The following is a 20,032-nucleotide window of genomic DNA, read 5'->3' as shown; positions in this document are numbered from 1 at the left end:
CAGCAGGCCAAGGACGGACATGTGGACATGAAAGCAGGATGGGGTATTGAAATGGCAAGCGACGGGAAGCTCTGGGTCATGCTTGCGGACAGACCGAAGGTGTTCTGCAAAGTGGTCACCCAGTCTGCGTTTGGTCTCCCCAATGTAGAGGAGACCGCATTGGGAGCAGCGAATTCAGTAGACCAAATTGAAGGAGGTGCAAGTGAAGTGCTGCTTCACCTGAAATACAAGTAGCTCACAGGAAGAAAGAGAAAATAACATGGCTAAGTCAAATCCAAGTAGTGGAAGAGCCATGGAAAAAACAAATACCATCCTAGAGAAGTTAACAGAACAGTGAATAATTATTGGAGCATTAAATTAGAAGTTGACGGTCACCCCACGGAATTCAAGTTTGATATTTACGCAGGTGTTCCAGTATTATCTGATGAAGCAAATGGCTTAAAAATATCACATTCCAGTCATCTATTCATTTGCAAAGTCCAGGAGGGGCTGGACTGAAAGTAATAAGCCAACACGTGGCGAGATTAATATACAAGGATAAAGAATTATTGAACCTCTGCTATACAAAACCAGCAATCATAATTTTTGAGCAAAAAAGCATGCTTGCAGTTGAGGCTGAGTTACAAGGTTGGTGAAATTGCTGATGAGCGATCCAGTAATGTATTCAGAAATGAATGTCCATCCCTATTTTCAGGCTTAGGAAAGCTGAAGACAGAATATCATATAACCCTAAGGATGGATGCTAAGTCTATATGTCTCTTCACAGCGAGGAAGGTCCCCCACCCACCCTTAGACAAAGTCAAGAGTGAGATTGAACACATGTTACAACGAGGGGTCATCTCTCCAGTAATCATACTGACAAAATGGCATTCTGGAATGGTCACAGTACCAAAGCCTAATGGTTCAATTAGAATCTGCATGGACTTAACTCAATTAAACAAATCAGTAGAGAGTTAAATCCACCAGATGGTATCAGTGAATTAATGTCTCACCAAATTAGCAAAAAGCATCCTCTTCTCAAAATTGGATGCAAACAGCAGGTTTTGGCAGTTGCTGGACAAAAAAATCCAGATTAACTACTTTTATCAGTCAATTTGGTCATTATTGTTTTAACAGGCTACCATTCAGAATTCTGCACCTGAGATATTTCAAAGAACGATGAATCAGACCTTGGAAAGCATGGAAGGAGTGATATGCCATATGGACGAAATTCTCGTATACGGTTCATAGAGGAAAGAACATGACTGTTGAGTGAGAACAGTCCTCAAGGTTCTACAAGCAGCATGTTTGACATTGAACGACAAATATGAATTTGTAAAGCCAATGATAAAATTCTTAGGGCACATTTTACAAGCTTCAGGAATTAGTGAAAACTTGCAGTAAACCAAGGCAATTAAAGAGCTGTACAGCTTAGAATCATCACAAAATTGCAAAGGTTCATTGGGATGGTTAACCAAGTAGGCAAGTTACTACCAACCTTGGCAGAAATCAATGAGTCATTAAGGCAGTTGTTGAAACAAGGTCAACAGTGGTGCTGGAATATGAATCAGCAAAATGCTTTTGACAAGATCAAAAATCTCCTAATTTCACCAGAAATTCTAGTGCACTATGGTCCAGAATTGCCAACAGTTGTAACAATGAACACACTGCCTGCAGGCTTTGGTGCAGTTCTGTTTCAAGTTCAAAAAGATGGAAAAAGAAGACTAGTTTATTAGACTTCAGGATCTCTCACGGACACAGACAAAAGGCATGCAACGATTGAGAAAGAAGCATTAGCAGCCACAAGGGCTTTTTTTCTCTATTCTTTCATAGGATGTTGGCATTGCTGGCAAGGCCAGCATTTGTGCTCATCCCTAATTGCCCTTGTACTGAGCAGCTTGCTAGGCCAATTCAGAGGGCAGTTAAGAGTCGACCACATTGCTGTGGATGTGGAGTCATATGTAGGATAGACCAGGTAAGGATGGCAGATTTCCTTCCTTAAAGAACATTAGTGAACCAGAGGGGTTTTTACAACAATTGATGATAGTTTCATGGCCACCATTACTGAGGTTAGCTTTATATTCCAAATTTATTAAATTCTACCAGCATAGGAATGCGAACCCATATTCCCCGGGGCATTAGCCTGGGCCTCTGGATGACTACTTCAGTGACATTACGCCACTGTCTCCCTCTTAATTAAGGTCTAAAATTGAAACCAACCACTTTGGTTACTCTTTGTAACCTAGAGGAAATTGCAAAAATGCCACCTAGAATTCAATGTTTTAGACTGAGACTCATCAGATACGATGCAGTTACTGAGTATGTTCAAGGGAAGTACCAGATGACGGCAGATACATGATCAAGAATACCAGTGGAAGGAGTCAAATGGGAAGAATTTAATTTTATTAAGGAAGTGGAAGCATATGCTTTTCTCATTAGGAAACACTTACCTACCATGGAAAGGAAATGACTAGAGATTAAGCAAACACAACAACAGGATGCCAAATGCATTCAAATAAAAGTGTATTGCCAGACAAACGGATGGCTGGATTACACTCCTAACAACCCAGTTCTTCGCCAATACTTTTCTTAGCTTTTAATGACAGACTAGTCATCTCTAAAACACTTTGACTTGAAATGTTCAAAAAAAAAATTGCATCAAGGTCATTTGGAGACAGCGAAAAGCCAAGCAAGAGCCCAGCAATCAGTCTGGTGGCCAGGCAGCAGTTGCTCGGATTAGGGAATTATCAGAAGGAACCAAAAAGCCTTGATATCTTTGGGAAGAAAACCAATGGAACCTTGGACAGACTATATACATCCGGATAGAGACCAGGAACCAGAAACAAGAAGTAATTCTACAACCATCCAGTTGCATTACAACTGGGATGGGAGGAGTGTGCAAATTATCAAGCCCCACAACTCAGCAGGCCATACCATTAATTTAAATGTTTAATTTTCTCACTGAAATGGCCAATTGTGTACCTATACTTCTGGCACCCAGGAGAAGTAAGACTGTGACCAGGCTTCTTTCAGAAAACTCAGAATGATTAATTTATTTTAAAACAAAACTTCCTTTTAACATGCTGCAAATACAGGTTAACACAATTGTAATCGGGAAGTATAACTATCTATCCCTTCCTAAAGAACTTTTCTAGCACACAACACAGCCACACACACATTGACAAACAAATGGACAAACAGATAGTGTCTCTGCAGAGATGGGCTTCAGGGGATGAGTGTTATAAAATAAAGGATAACGTCCGCAGGGTCTCAATGCTGTCGACCTGAAGTTCCCTCATGTGAAGGTAGGCTGCTGGTCCCAGTGGATGCCTGGAAATTCTCACCAACTGGTCTCATCCTTAGCATGTCCAAATGCAGACTAGTTACACTTTGATGAGGGTTCTCTGGCTACAGGTTAATAGCCCCACACAATTTTAGACAAGGTAGAGAGAGGGAGCCTGCTAGGGTAGTCTTCCTTCCTCAGCTTGTTCCCCAATAAGACTGAAAGCAAAACCACAGGTTCAAACTTAAAGTTTACCGTTGCCATGTAATTGCCTTTTTGTCTTCCAGCTTTTCATTAATTAATGTTCTTTGCAGTTCAAAACAAACAAACAGTTCCTTCTCAAGTACCATATAGGTCAGGTGATTTCTTGGAAGAGGCGTGCTTGTTGACAGTTCCAAGGTGAACTTATGACCTTTGGGAAAAAAAACCCAAGTTAGCATCCAGATGTCCAAATCATGCCATGTCCTTCCGTTTTGCAAAATAAAACCTCAGTCTTGAGAGATATGGTTCTAACATGCCTTCGCTCTTAAGAGGTGAAACACCATTTCCAAATGTCTTTCATCACAAAGTATACAGAAAAAGATATGTACAGCATATAAACAGAATTCAAATATGCACTCACTCAGCCATTCATTCCTTATACAAAATCTGTATAGTTTTCTAACTTTCTTGCTTTCAAGATAATTATTAACAATTTACATTCTTGATAATGCATCGGCAATTATATTATCTTTTCCAGCAATATGAACAATCTTCAAGTTACAAGAATCTATTAGCAAACTCCACTGGAATGGTCTGTCATTCTGCGTCTTAAACTTTTCCACAAAGGCCAGAGGGTTATTGTCAGTATATACTAATGTTTCTTTACAGCCATGATGGATTTATACCTCAAAATGCTTAAGAGCCAGTGACGATCTCAGGGGTTCGTTTTCTACCGTAGAGTATCCCTTTTGATGCCAATTGTATTTTTTTTTAGAAAAGTAGCCCACTGGCTTCTGTATGCCTGATTCATCATCTTGCAATAAGACTGGACCCACCCCCAAATCACTAGCATCGATTGCCAGCGTGAAGGGTTTAGCGAAATTAGGGGTGGCTAATACTGGTTCATTAATTAGAATTGCCTTCAGCTTCTCAAAAGCTGTCTGGCACTCTCTTGACCATACCACCTTTGCTTTCTTTTGCAATAAATCCGTTAGTAGAGCCGCTATTATGCTGAAGTTTGGCACAAATTTACAATAGAAACCGTACATCCCTAAAAATCTCATGATTTCCCGTTTAGTTTTAGGGACATGGAATTCCATCAAAACCTGTACCTTCACTGTTCTTGGCAACACTTGACCCTGCCCTATGATATGCCTAAATAAGTTATTCGCGCTTTTGCGAACTCACTCTTAGCAAGGTTTATTACTAGATCTGCTGACTGTAATTGTTTAAATAAGGCTTCCAGTTGTTTTAAATGGTCTTTCCATGTGTTGCTATTAACCTGTATGTACATCATCCAAATAAACCACACAGTTATGAACATTAGTGATCACCTGATTCATTAGTCTTTGGAAAGTGGCTGGAGCATTTTTTAGTCTGAATGGCATTACTTGGCATTGGTATAGCCCATTTGGTGTGAGAAAAGTCGCTATCGCATTAGCTTGCAACGTTAACAGTACTTACCAGTATCCTTTCAACAAATCTATCTTAGTAAGGAACGTGGCACTGCCAACCCTGTCGATACAGTCTTCTAGATGAGGAATTGGGTAGGAATATGTTTTTGTTACTGCATTAACCTTTCTGTAGCCTATTGCAGAATCTGGTTGACCCATCAGGTTTAGGGACTAACACTACTGAAGCGCACCAACTGCTTTGACTGGGCTCAATTAGGTGATTTTCTAACATAAATGGAATTACTGCTGTCACTTGAGCTTGTTTCTCTGGACTTAAGCGATTCCCCCGCATCCACATTGTGTGGCTAAAATTGTGGACCCTCGTTTATCCCCCTCAGATCTCTTTAAATTCTGTAAGCAACCTTACTAGATCCTCTTGTTGTCCTACCTTTAATGCCTGTATCTAACGGTCAAAATTACACTGCTTTACCCTCTCAAACTCAACATAGGTCTATCCAGGCTGTTTCCTTATATTCTGAAATCCCTGCGTGTCTGCCTCAGGGACCAACTCATATGCACTCAATTGCCTTTTTTACTGCATCATAATCCACAGAAACTTTTGAAAGTGAAGCATAAACCTCGTGAGCTCCACCTACCAACCTACTTTGTAAGATTAATGTCCAAATTTCTTTTGGCCACTTCATTTGCTTAGCTACCTTTTAAAACAAAATAGAGAATGCCTCTACATCCCTTTCCTCAAACTTTGGGATGGTGTGCACAAATTTAAACATCTCCCCACTGGGTTTTGGGTTGGAGGTTTTTTCATCATCAGAACCTTCCTCAGCATCTGAGGCCTCTTTTTTTTAAAGTCCAGCCTCGTAAACTGGTATTCCCTTTCTCATTTGTTCTCTCTCCTCCATTGTTAACTTCTCCCTCTGGAGCTTAAGTTCTCTTGTCTCTTTCTCCTGTCTTTCTGCTTGCTCCCTTTGAAATGCTCTCTCTTTTTCTATTTCATCTCTTTCTCTTTCCTTTTCTATTTTCTTTTGCCTCCAGCCTTTTTGATTCCAATTCTTTTTCTTTTTCTTTTGCCTCTGATTCAAGTTTTTTCAGTTCCTTTTCATGTTCAAGTTGCTTCATTCGCAGCTGGATCTTACCTAACTCAATTGACTCACCCCCTGGAGAACATGGTCTCTCTGGTATCCCTTCCAATTTCAAATGCTGCGCTATTACCTCAACTATGTCTGCTTTCTTCGCCCTTACGGGTAATTCTGACTCCAACTTATCCGCCAATTCTGTTAGCTGAATTACTTTTTGTAAACCAGTCAAGGTCACATTTCTCATCTGTAGAAAAGTCTTATCAACTTCCAACGCCATTTCAGTTTACCAACGTATAAGAAACTTGGTCTCCGTCCTTTTATCTCTTACCAGTTATTATTCCACATTCAATCGCCTGCTGTCTGCGTTTCAAATCCCACAAGAGCCCCAATTTATTTTACAACTGGGATGAGAGCAGTGTGCGAATTTTTAAGCCCCACTACTCTGCAGGCTGTACCATTAGCTTAAATGTTTAATTTTCTCACTAAAATGGCTAATTGTGTACCTATACTTCTAGTACCCAGAAGAAAAGATATTCTGACCAGGCTTCTTTCAAAAAACTCAATGATTAATTTGTTTTAAAACTTATTTTAACAAGCTGCAAATACTGGTTAACACAATTGTAATTGGGAAGTGTAACTGTCTATCTCTACCTAAAGAATTCCTCCGCCACACACACACATGCGTACACAGACAAAGGACAAACAGATAGAGTCTCTCTGCACAGATGGGCGTTGAAAGATGGGTGTTATAAAATAAAGGATAAAGTCTGTAGGGTCCTGACGCTGTGGACCTGAAGTTCCTTCATGTGAAGACTGGTCCCAGTGGATGCCTGGAAGTTCTCATCAACTGGTCTCCGCTTTGCAGGTCCAAATGCAGACTAGTTACAATCCAGTGAGGGTTCCCTGACTACAAGTTAATAGCCACACACAATTTTAGGCAAGGTAGAGAGAGGGATCCAGCTAGGGTAGCCTTCCCTCCTCAGCTTGTTCCCCAACAAGACTGAAAGCAAAATCACAGGTTCAAGCTTAAGGTTTGCCTCTGCCATGCGATTGCCTTTTTGTCTTCCAGCTTTTCATTAATTAATGAGCTTTGCAGTTCAAAACAAACAACTCCTTCTCAAGCACCATATAGTCCAGGTGATTTCTTGGAAGAGGCCTGCTTGTTGACAGTTCCAGGGTGAAGTTATGACATCATTTTAAAAAAAAATCCAAGGTTAGCACCCAGGTGTCCAGATCATGCCATGTCCTTCCATTTTGCAAAAGAAAAACTCTGTCTTGAGGATGTGGTTCTAATAGGTGGAAGGTGTCTTTTTGAATGATGAAGGAATGCACTTTGTCATCAGCCTCAAAATAAAATCAGGATCAGATCAGGGAGATTGGTCAAGGCACCACAGAGACTAACCCTGTGAAACCTGACACTTTGGGGGAGAGATGTATAGTAAAGGGTTAACATCAGGAACACCGGATACTGATCTAACTATGATGCTGTGTCACATTATTAAGTAACTGAGATCTGGTGGGAAGCAGAAGTATAACCTCAGGTAGCATACTGACACATACATAGATCTGTCAATGAACAAAAAAGGTTTTGACAAATAACCATCTATAGTAGGATTCATAGCGTAACAGGCAAACCCTAAAGAGGCCCCATCTAGACCCCGAATGCAAGACCAAGCAGTGATAGGGAGCAATATATCAAAGTAATGCTATTCTCTGCAGCCACAACCAGGAGCTCCAAAGGTTGTGTTGACTGCCTGGTGCTAGGATTAAAGACATCTCCTCATGGCTGAAGGCAAAATTGGAGTGGGAGGGGAAGGATCCAGTTGTTATAGTCCATGTAGGAACCAGTGACATAGGTAGAACTAGGAATGATGTTCCACTGAGAGAGTTTGAGGGGTTAGGGTCCAAATTAAAACGCAGAATCTCAAAGGTGATAATCTCTGGATTGTTACCTGAGCCATACGCCAATTGGCACAGGGCCAAGCAAATTGGAGGATTAAATGCATAGCTGAAAAAGCGTTTTGGGAAGAAGGAGCTTTGGTTCATGGGGCACCGGCACCAGTAGTCAGGAAAGAGGGAGCTGAGCTATTGGAATGGGCTCCACTTAAACTAGGCTGGAACCAGTGTCCTGGTGAATCGTATACCTAGGGTTGTGGATAGGTCTTTAAACTAACAGTGGGGTGGTTGGTGGGAAGAGGGAGGCTGAAGGGAGAATTAGAAATCCAAAAAGAAAAGTCAAGGCAACAGAACACTGTAGCGATGTGGGTAAACACCAGGAAGGGACAGAATTTAACAGTAAATGTGCATCAGTGACTAAGATCTGCGCAGAGAATAGTAATAAAAAATAAACATAAAGGCTTTTTAGCTGAATACATGAAGCATTTGCAATGAGATAGATGAAGTAGTGACACAAATAGATATAAATGCCTTAGATCTAATCACCATTAGAGAGACATGGTTGCAAGGTGATCAAGTTTGGGAAATAAATATTCCAAGGTATGGAACATTTTGAAAAGACAGGTAGAATGGAAAAGGTGTAGTGGTAGCCCTGATCGTAAAGGATGGCATAAGGACAGGGGATCTTGACTTGGCAGATCAGGGAGTAGAATCAGTGTGGGTGGTGATTAGGAATAGCAAGAGTCAGGAAATGCCTGTGGGAGTAGTTTTTAGGCCTCTTAACTGAGGTTATATTACTGGATAGAATATTAAACAAGGAATTATTGGAGAGTGGAACAAAGATAATGCAATAATTGTGGGAGATTTTAATCTTCAATATAGACTGGGCCAATTAAATAGGCAAAGGTGGTCCGGTAGATGAGTTTGTGGAATGTTTTTGTGACAGTTTCTTGATTATGGAACTATGGATAAAGATATTTTAGGTCTAGTATTGTGTAATGAGGCAGAGTTAATTAGTAATCTCATAGTAAAAGACCCACTGGGAAATAATGATCATAACAAAACTCAATTCCATATTAAGCTTGAAACCAATATACTCCAATCACAAATAAGAATCTTAAACTTTAACAAAGCCAATTATTAAATAGATGTGAGGAGAGAGCTGGTTAAGGTTTATTAGGGCATTAGACTAAGAGGCATGGTGGTGAAAAATGAGTGGGAAACATTTAAAGAAACAATTCAAAATGTTCAACAAAAATACATTCCATTGCAAAAGAAAAACTCAATGAGAAAGATCCAACTGTGCTTGACTAAGGTTAAGGATAATATTAGATGAGGCTTATAAAGTCGTGAAGCAGTAAGGTAAGCCTGAGGATTGAGAGCATTTCAGAAAGTAGCAAAGGGCACCAAAAAGTTGGTGATAAGGGAAAAATAAGGAATATGAGAGTAAACTTTACCAGAGCTTTTACAAGTATACAGAAAGGAAGAGAGGACCTAAACATTGGTCTCTTCGAAGCAGAGGCAGGAGAAATTATCATGGGAAATAAGGAAAAAGCTCTTTCCCCCAGAGTCTCATTCTCACTGGAATGTACCTTTGCTGAGTGTCATGAAATATCTTCCTAAATGTCTGCTACTGCATCTCCACTCTCCACTGACCTATCCTTTAACTAATTTCCCAGTTCATTTTAGCCAATTCTGTCTTCATACCCTCACAATTGCTCTTATTTAAGTTTAAAATACTAGTCTTAGACCCACTCTTCTCTCTCTCCAACTGAATGCAAAATTTGATCATGTTATGATCATTGCCACCTGGTGGTGCCTTTACTGTGAGATCATGAATTAATTGTGTCTCATTGCACATTACCAGGTCTAGAATAGCCTGCTCTCTGGTTGGCTGTAGAACTTGCTGTTCTAGGAAACTGGCTCAAAAGCTCTATGAACTCATCTGCCAGGCTACCTTTGCCCATCTGATTCACCCACTCTATATGTAGATTAAAATCATCCATGATTATTACAGTACCCTTCTCACAAGTCACCATTATTTCTTCCTGTATACCCCATCCTACATTGTGGTAACTGTTATAAAAGGGCCTATAAACTACTCCAGAAGTGACTTTCTACCTTTAGTATTTCTTATCTCTACCTAAACTGATCCTACATCTTGATCTTTGGAACTAACTTCATCTCTCTCTGTTGTACTAATGTTATCCTTGGTTAACAGAGCTATCCCTCCATATTTTCCTATCATTCTGTCCTTCCAGAAGATCTTGTATCATTTAATATTCAGGTTCTAGTTCTTTTGTCATCTTGCCATCTTGCTACAGTCCGTGCAATGAAGGTATACTTTCACAGTGTTGTTAGGTAGGATGCACATGGATTTTGACCCAGCGAGAATGAAGGAATGGCAATAAATGTCCAAGTCAAATTGGTGTGTAATTTGAAGATAGTGTTCCCATGCTCCTGCTGCTCTTGTTCTTTAAGGTGGTGGCGGTCATGAGTTAGGGAGGCGCTGTCAATGAAACCCTGGCAAGTTGTTGCAGTGAAGCCTGTTGGTGGTAATCATTGTAGCCACAGTGTGCTGTCAATACAGGGAGTGGATATTTAGGATGATGGATGGGACTATTTGTCTTGGATGGTGCTGAAATTCGAATGTTGTTGTACCTGCACTCATCCAGGCAAGTGGAATATTTTTCACCACACTTGTGACTTGTGTCTTTTTAGGTGTTGGAGAGGTTTTGGGAGCCAGGAGGTGAGTGGCTCACTGTAAAATATCCAGCCTCTGAATTGGTTGAGTAGCCATGTTGTGTGGCTGGCCTAATCAATTTTCTGATCAGTGTTGATGGTGGGTGATATGGCTGCAATATCCACATCTTTGCTGAGTAGCTGGAACCAATGTGGAGCCTATACCTTCTGCAAACCCTGATAATGAGAATAACACAGAAGCAGGAAGGCACCAACAGTAGCCTGGAGCCAGAGTTCTTTTACAGCCTTGGTGGGACCACCGCACATGGAATATTTTGTGTAGTTTTGGTCTCTTTACCCAAGTAAGGATATACTGACCATAGAGGGAGTGCAATGAAGGCTCGCCAGATGAATCCCTGGGATGGTGGGATTATTTTTTGGGGAGAGATTGAGGAAACTGGGCCTGTATTCTCTAGAGTTTAGAAGAACGAAAGGTGATCTCACCTTGAAGTACACAAAATACCCAGGGCTTGACAGGGTAGATGCAGGAAGGATGATCCCTTTGGTTGGTGGGGGGGGCAGTCTAGAACTAGGGGAAACAGTCTCGGAATAAGAGGTAAGCTATTTAGGACCAAGATGAGGAGGAATTTCTACAGTCAACGTGTGGTGAATCTTTGGAATTCTCTACCTCAGAGGGCTGTTGAGGCATAATCATTGAGTATGTTCAAAGCAGAGGTCGATAGATTTCTAGATAGCAGTGACATCAAGGGATATAGGGATAATGTGGGAAGACAGCGTTGAGGTAGAAGATCAGCCATGATCCATTAAATGGTGGAGCAGGCTCAAGGGGCCGAATGGCCTACTCCTCCTGTGTTCTAGGTTCATTGAACAGCCCTTCACCTGAGCTATTCCTGATCCCCACTTCCTTCATTACCATTCCAAAAACAACTCTTATAATCCTTCCTCTTAATAAAGCACTGCTAATAAATGATTAACAATATAAATGGTACATGGCATTGCAGGATAAAAATCTATAAAATGCTATGAAAATGCTCCATGGACCAACTAATGATTGGAAATGCTATCGCATTTCAATGGCTTACAGTAATGCCATAATACTATATTCTCAGTGGTGCTAGCTCATAATGTTCTTAGATTTTACTTTTGGGTACTCTATATTCCTACAAGATGCATTCCACAGTGGCCTCAGCATGGTAAGTGCGAAAATGCTGATGTTCAGAAGAAGATTATTGATATGCTTGTGGTTGGTGACCTCTAGAAATTCAGAACTCAGAGGGTTCGACTGCAATATCTCAGCCCAGCTGTTAGGCAAGTTAATGAAGGGTAATTGAGGGATCAAATGTACTGTTATATTGAGAGAGCCACTCCTGTGACATTTCTGCCACTGGAATGGGGGGCAGGATTTTCCCATCGGTGAGTGGGGGCCCGCGCACCGACGCGTAAAATGATGCGCGGTGGTGTTGGGCGGAACTCCCGACGTCACCGCGCCCCATTTAAAATTTTCAGGTAGGCGGGGACTCAGCAAAATCAGCTGTGCGCCCGCCAACCTGTTAATGGCCAATTGAGGCCATTGACACAGTCATTAAACTAATTAATGGACCTGCCCGTCCAACTTTAAGGTTGGCGGGCAGGCCAGGAGCCCTGGCGGGCATTAGAAAAAGCATGAAACCTCATCCACGGGCGGGATGAGGCTTCATATAGGTTTTAAAAAATTGAATTAAAGTTTTTTAAAAAGTTATGGACATGTCCCAACTCATGTGACAGTGTCACGTGAGGGGACATGTCAGGGAATTTTTATTTTTTATTTTTAACATTTTTGACAATAGAGCCGATCTCCCTGAGGCAGCATTTAGCACTAACACCTTGCTAAGTGGGATAGATTTTAAACAGATCTATCAACTCAAGAATGGGCAGCCATGAGGCGCTGTGGGCCATCAGCAGAATTGTACTCGAACACAATCTGTAACCTCATGGCCCGGCATAACCTCCACTCTACCATTACCATCAAGCCAGGGGATCAACCCTGGTTCTCTGAAGAGTGCAGGAGGGCATGCCAGGAGCAGCACCAGGCATACCTACAAATGAGGTGTCAACCTGGTGAAGCTATGACACAGGACTACTTGCGTGCCAAACAGCATAAGCAGCAAGTGACAGACAGAGCTAAGCGATCCCACAACCAACAGATCAGATCTAAGCTCTGCAGTCCTGCCATATCCACTCATGAATGGTGGTGGACAATTAAGCAACTCACTGGAGGAGGAGGCTCCACAAGTATCCCCATCCTCAATGATGGGGAGCCCAGCACATTAGTGCAAAAGGAAAGGCTGAAGCATTTGCTACAATCTTCAACCAGAAGTGTCGAGTGGATGATCCATCTCGGCCTCCTCCGGAGGTCCCCAGCATCACAGATGCCAGACTTCAGCCAATTTGATTCACTCTATGTGATATCAAGAAGCGGCTGAAGGCACTGGATAGTGCAAAGGGTATGGGCCCTGACAATGTTCCAGTAATAGTACTGAAGACTTGTGCTCCAGAACTTGCCGCGCCCCTAGCTAAGCTGTTCCAATACAGCTACAACACTGGCATCTACCCAGCCACATGGAATATTGTCCAGGTATGTCCTGTACACACAAAGCAGGACAAATCCAGCCTGGCCAATTACCGCCCCATCAGTCTATTCTCCATCATCAGTAAAGCAATGGAGGGGGTCATCAACAGTGCTATCAAGCAGCACTTGCTTAGCAGTAACCTGCTCATTGATACGCAGTTTGGGTTCCACCAGGGCCACTCAGCTCCTGACCCCATTACAGCCTTGGTTCAAACATGGACAAAAGACCTGAACCCCTGAGGTGAGGTGAGAGTGATTGCCCTTGACATGAAGGCCACATTTGACCGAGTGTGGAGTCAAGGAGCCCGAGCAAAACTGGAGTCAATGGGAATCAGGGGGAAAACTCTCCATGGGTTGGAGTCATACCTAGCACAAAGGAAGATGATTATGGTTGTTGGAGGTCAATCATCTCAGCTCAAGGACATCACTTGGGGTAGTGTCCTCGGCCTAACCATTTTCATTTGCTTGATCAATGGCCTTCCTTCCATCATAAGGTCAGAAGTGGGGGATATTCACTGATGATTGCACAATGTTCAGCACTAATTGGGACTCCTCAGATGCTGAAGCAGTCCATGTCCAAATGCAGCAAGACCTAGACAGTATCCAGGCTTGGGCTGACAAGTGGCAAGTAACATTCGTGCCACGCAAGTACCAGGCAATGGCCATCTCCAACAAGAGAGAATGTAACCATTGCCCCTTAACTTTTAATGGTGTTACCATCACTGAATCCCCCACTATCAACATCCTGGGGATTACCATTGACCAGAAACTGAACTGGACTAGCCATATAAATACTGTGGCTACAAGGGGAGGCCAGAGGATGGGAATCCTTCGACAAGTAACTCACCTTCTGACTCCCCAAAGCCTGTCTACTATCTACAAGGCACAAGTAAAGAGTGTGATGGAATATTCTCCACTTGCTTGGATGAGTGCAGCTCCCACAACACTCAAGAAGCTTGACACCATCCAGGACAAAGCAGCCCACTTTATTGGCACCACATCCAAAAACATTTACTCCCTCCACCACCGACACACAGTAGCAGCAGTGTGTACCATCTACAAGATGCACTGCAGGAATTCACCAAGGCTCCTTAGACAGCACCTTCCAAACCCACAACCACTACTGTCTAGAAGGACAAGGGCAGCAGATAGATGGGAACACCACCACCCTTCCAAGTCTCTCACCATCCTGACTTGAAAATATATTGCTGTTCCTTCATTGTCGCTGGTTCAAAATCCTGGAACTCCCTTCCTAACAGCACTGTGGTTATACCTACACCACTGGGACTGCAGCAGTTCAAGAAGGTAGCTCACCACCACCTTCTCAAGGGCAGTTAGGGATGGGCAATAAAAGCTGGCCCAGCTAGAGAAGCCCACATCCTGTGAATGAATTTTTTAAAAAGGCCAGGATCGCTCCATGGAAGACGTGACACCCAAGGGGAAGAAGCATGCTTTCTATTGGACCAACGCTCACTTTGTTAACTCATTTCATTTTTAAATATTTATAGAAACTCTTATTATGTGTTTTCATATTTCTGGCTAGCTTTCTCTCGTACTCTAATTTTTCTCCTTATTAATCTTTTAGCTATCCTTTGCTGTTCCTTATATTGTGTTGAATCTTCTGACCTTCCACCTATCTTTGCACAATTATATACTTTTACTTTAAGTTTGATACTATTTTTAACTTTTCTAGTTAACCCCAGATGGATGTCCGTCCCTTGGACTTTTTCTTAATTGTTGGAATGTATCTATTCTGTGTATTCTGAAATATCTCCTTAAATGTTTGCCACTGCATCTCTATTGACCCATGCCTTAACCTAATTTGCCAATTCACTTTAGCCAGCTCTTCTTTCATGCCCTCCTACCTGCCTTTAATTAAGTTTAAAAACATAGTCTGGGACCCACTCTTATCTCCCTCAAACTGAATGTAAAATGGTTACATACTATGGTCACTGCTACTTAGGGGCGCCTTCGCTATGAGGTCATTAATCCCACCTTGTTGCACAATACCAGGTCTATTGTAGCCTACTCTCCGGTTGGTTCCAGGACATGCTGTTCTAAGAAACTATCCCAAAATCATTCAATGAACTCCTCATCTAGGCTACCTTTGCCCATCTGACTTTTTTCAGTCTATATGTAGATTAAAATCTCCCATGATTATTGCTGTGCCTTCCTGACAAGCTCTCATTATTTCTCCCTTTATGCTCCACCTTACCATGTGGTTGCTATTAGGGAGCCTATACACGACTCCCACAAGTGACTTGTCTTTACCATTTCTCATCTCTACCCAAACTGTTTCCACATGTTGGTTTCCTGAACTTAGGTCACCCCTCTCCATCGTGTTAATACCATCATTAACCAACAGAGCCACCCATTGAGCAAACTGATAGAAGGTGACATTGACAGCACTATTAAGTGGCACTTGCTCAAAAAGCTGCTCTTCAATGCTCAGTTTGGGTTCCGCAGGTAATGCATGGTTTCAGATTTCATTACTGTCTTGGTCAAAACCTGGACAAAAGAGCTGAATTCCAGAGGTGAGTTGAGAGTGACTGCCCTTGACATCAAAGTAGCATTTGACTGAGTGTGGCATCAAGGAACCCCAGCATCATTGAAGTCAGTGAGATCGGGAGGGGGAGGAACTCTCCATTGTTTGGAGTTGTACCTACTGGAAAGTAAGAACCTTGTGGTTGTGGTTGTGGCCTATCATCTCAGCCATAGGACATCACTGCTGGAGTTCCTCAAAGTGTCCTAATGGCTAACCATCTTTAACTGCTTTGTCACTGGCGTTCCAACCATCAGAAGGTCAGAAGTGGGGATGTTTGTTGGCGTTTGCACAGTGTTTGTTGCTATTCGTGGCTCCTCAAATACTGAAGCAGTCAGTACTCACGTGCAGCAGCACCTGGATAATATTCAAGTTTGGGCTGATAAGTGGCAAGTAATTTTCATGCCAGACAAGTGCCAGGTAATGACCACCTTCAACAAGAGAGAGTCTAACCATTTCCGTCTGACATTCAATAGCATTACCCAGCACTGAATTCCTCCATCATCAACATCCTGGTGGTTACATTGACCAGAAACTGAACTGGAGTATAAATACTGTGACTACAGGAGAAAGTCAGAGGCTGGGAACTCTACGGCGAGTAACTCACCTCCTAACCCCCTAAAGCTTGTCCATCACCTTTAAAGCACAAGTCAGGAGTGTGATGGATGAGTGTAGCCTCAACAACACTTAAGAAGCCTGACTCCATCCTGGACAAAGCAGCCTGCTTGATTGGCACCCTAAACATTCACTGCTCGCAGTGGAAGCCGTGTGCACCATGTACAGGATGCACTAGGAGCTTGCCAAACCTCCTTTGGCAGCATCTTCCAAATCCATAACCTGCAAAGAAGGACAGGGCAGCAGACGCATGAGAACAAATCTATCCTGATTTGTAATTGCTACTTATTGTTGCTGAGTTAAAATCCTTGAACTCCCTCCCTAATAGCGCTGTGGGTGTATCTACATCACATGGACTGCAGCAGTTCAAGAAAGTGGTTCGCCACCATCTTCTCAAGGGCAGTTAGGGATTGGCAAGAAATGCTGGCCTTTCCAGTGACACTCATCCCATGAATGAATGAAAAAACATTGCAATAAAAGGGATGATTTGGTCAGTATCACTTTGCTGTTTGAATTTGCTTTGGTTACCAATTTTCCTTCGTTACGACAGTAATTACATGCCAAAATCACTTAATTAGTTGTTAACTGCTTTGGGTGACCTGAGGTTGTGAAAAGTGGTATACAAATGAAAGACTTTTACCTAAGAATTCATATGAAGATGCCATTAGTGCCAGAGGCTCCAGCAGCAGTGTCCATTGACGTGACCACATATGGCCCATGGTTGATTAGTGTTGATGCCACATAACCTGAATCCCATGCAAGTTGTTAGCAAACTGCCCCATACTCTGACACATTATGGAAGCTCCTTGGAAAGAAACCCAGTGCACTCAGCAATTGCTGATGCATAGAAAGCCTTTTTGTTTTAAAGCTATGTCGTTTTCAGCAGAGCTGATTTGTGATCTTTCACTCCCCTAATTTGCCCATTTCATCTGACTCTGCTGCTCTCATTTGTGCTCAGTGAATTACCCAGTGTAGAATCTTCCAACTCACTATCTAAGCCATGTAGGATCTCAATTTCTCTGCTGATGGTTGAAATAACAATATTGCTTCAGGAGGGTTCTCTTCCTCAGTCTGTGCATCCTGGCCCTTGAAATTATGCTGCAGGCATTCAGATGTTCCACATGCTTTTTGCATGCCTATTGGCTATGTTGTCAGGGCATTTGCCTGACATCCAAATTTTCTGGCCCTGGCCCTGATCCACTACACCTCCACATCAGTATCCCAGAAAGAGGGTGCCCTGGTAGTAGTCAACCTTATGAAAAAAGCATTCAATAACTGCATCTAAGAATCAGCACCAATGAAATGATACACATGCTTTAGGAGATGAAAGCTCGCTTTCAATATATGTTACAATCACTAGATACCCTGCCTTTCAAATGTGCAGCTGCCAATCAACATTGGAAGCAAATGGATAGCTTGTCAATTCAAATAAAGTTTAACCACAAAATTGATTTGATCCTCACTGGTGACATTCACCAGGCATTCTGATTGATCTGAAGTCTGCCCACTATGAATGTTATCGCTGTTTTTTTGTTTTAGTTACCAAATACAGGCTCAAAAGCCAGCATTTTCCAGCCCTACTGTGGTGGGACCCATCGCAGAAGATTTGGCGGGCAGCCAAAAGTCCATTGACTTTTGGTGGGATTGGAAGATCTCGACCAAAGACAGTGAAACTGAATGACAAACTACTAAGTTGTATAATTGTACTTTAAAATGTATGTTTGTGAAAAGTCGCCTGTATAACATTGTTTTTTTCTTAGAATATATTGATAAGGTGAGTTGAATTAATTTTTGTGTATTGACTTGTATGTGTTGCAAATAAACAGAAAACAACGTAATGCAAGAGAAGAATTTGACAAGTCAGAGTTTGAAGAATGTAAAGGAACTCTGAATGAGGAAGCGGTACTTGAAAGTTCCTATGAGAAATCTTTATGTCATCATCATCGTTGTCATTGCTGCAAGAACACATCTGTTCCTTCATTTGGTTCAGTTACATCTGAAAAATTAAGTTACAAAAACTCCAGACCAGTTTCCTATAACTCTTCCCAGTGTAGTGCTTTAAAAGCTGGGGGAAAGAACTGTCCAGCCCCATCAGACTTTAAACAAAAATGCTTAAAACAGAATTTGATCAGAAAGCACACTTCGGTTGGAACAAATACATCTGACCAGTTTTCTTCAGAAGAAATATGGAGGACGACTCCTAGCATTACCTGGACAAGTACTGATGAGCAATGTACTGTTACTGGTAACACAATGGACAAGAATACTTCAGGATCAAGCACCGCACTGAAAGAAACTGAATACAGTAATTATGAGTATGGGAGATTTTCTATATCACCGTCAAAATTTAGAAAGGATGAAGCACTTATGTCAAAGATAACACGTGGTGAGGATGCCAAAATGACAAGTTCACGATTATCAAGTCCTGAGTCATCTCTTAGTTACAGTACACAAACCACCAAAAGCTCTTACAATACTGAAACGCCAGTGAGAAAAATACCATATGTCAATGTAAAAAAAGTGGCACCTTACTCCACATTACAAACCCAAGTTTGCTACCCACTTTCCCCAGTGCCTACACCTGGCTTTGAGACCATTTCATTCTGCAGTAGTGACGGTTGTTCCTCTTTTGCCCGTTATTCAGATACCCAGTGGTCATCTGAATCATCTTGGTCTACAAGCACTAGCATGAATACTGTAACAGGAAATGCACTTTTCTCTGTGTATGAAACCATTACTGAAATAGAAACATCAGGATGTATGCCATCTTCCTGTCCAGCATCCCCATCAGGCCAGACCTTGCTTGCCTCTAGAGCAATAATTGACAAAATAAAAAGAGTGCCAGTACAGAATGATTTTATAAACAATAACTACTGTAATGGTCTTCATGGAACAGTCTTACCAGATTCAGAGATAAAACAGATGGAGTCTTTAGAAGTTTGTAACTTAAAGAACCAGCTTCCTTTGCCTGAAATCTACCATTTCGGAGAACATGAAAAGTATGCATTGGCGAGCAATACCAATTTTCATGTTTATCCATGCATTCGGGAAGTTGCTTTTTTGACAAAAGAAAATGTTGAAAAATTTGAGTTACTTCAGCTCAGAAAAAAACTTTGTTCTGTTTTACCACCAGTTACTGAAGAATTGGAAATTGACAAAAAAAAGCCGGGAGTGAATGGAAAGATTCAGCAAATGGAAAATGTGATTTATCAACCAATACCTTCAGTCATTCCACACTTGCCTGAAAACCAGGTTAGAACCCTTGAGCTGAATGTTGCTCAAATGGCATTAGAAAGTCAGTGGGGATTGCCATACATTCATAAAAAGTCACTTTCGATGATGTTGCCTTCACTGTCACCCTTACCTAAAAATTCATGTATTGAACCCACCATGAAGGAAATAAAAACACCAGTCCTTACTGAAAATGAAGTTAATGACTTGGAATTTAATCTGCAAAGGAGGATTGGAATGCATCAGTGGAGACCAACATTAATCAAGGAAGTTAATCTTACAGATTCTGCTAATGTAACCATGATGAAATCAGATGCAGAAACATTAAATGAAAGGCAAGCCACTCAGTTAACTTTAAATTTAGAAAGAAAGGTAGCTCAAGACTTGAATAGTCTACCTCTCATTCAAAAATCTGTTGGAGTACAGAAATCTGTAGTAGCACCCCTCAAGGAAGGTTCAGTTGCACTAGTTGAAATTAAAAGG

The 20,032-nt window shown here is 41.8% G+C and overlaps 1 protein-coding gene across 1 annotated transcript in view; it reads left to right on the top strand.

Annotated features, from left to right (window-relative positions):
- Positions 1 to 18,135, top strand: part of LOC144682492 (uncharacterized) — a 111,739-nt gene extending 93,604 nt beyond the window's left edge. The window contains exon 4 of the mRNA XM_078544889.1: positions 17,858 to 18,135. Within this exon, the coding sequence (XP_078401015.1) occupies positions 17,858 to 17,999 (142 nt within the window). The 3' untranslated portion in view covers positions 18,000 to 18,135. The remainder of the gene's footprint in view (positions 1 to 17,857) is intronic.
- Positions 18,136 to 20,032: the final 1,897 nt, after the last annotated feature.

The sequence above is a fragment of the Cetorhinus maximus genome, chromosome 7, assembly GCF_964194155.1.
Source record: "Cetorhinus maximus chromosome 7, sCetMax3.hap1.1, whole genome shotgun sequence".
Taxonomy (NCBI): Eukaryota; Metazoa; Chordata; class Chondrichthyes; order Lamniformes; family Cetorhinidae; genus Cetorhinus; species Cetorhinus maximus.
Note: the sequence above shows the minus strand (reverse complement) of the source record. Positions and strands in the feature narration are given on the sequence as shown.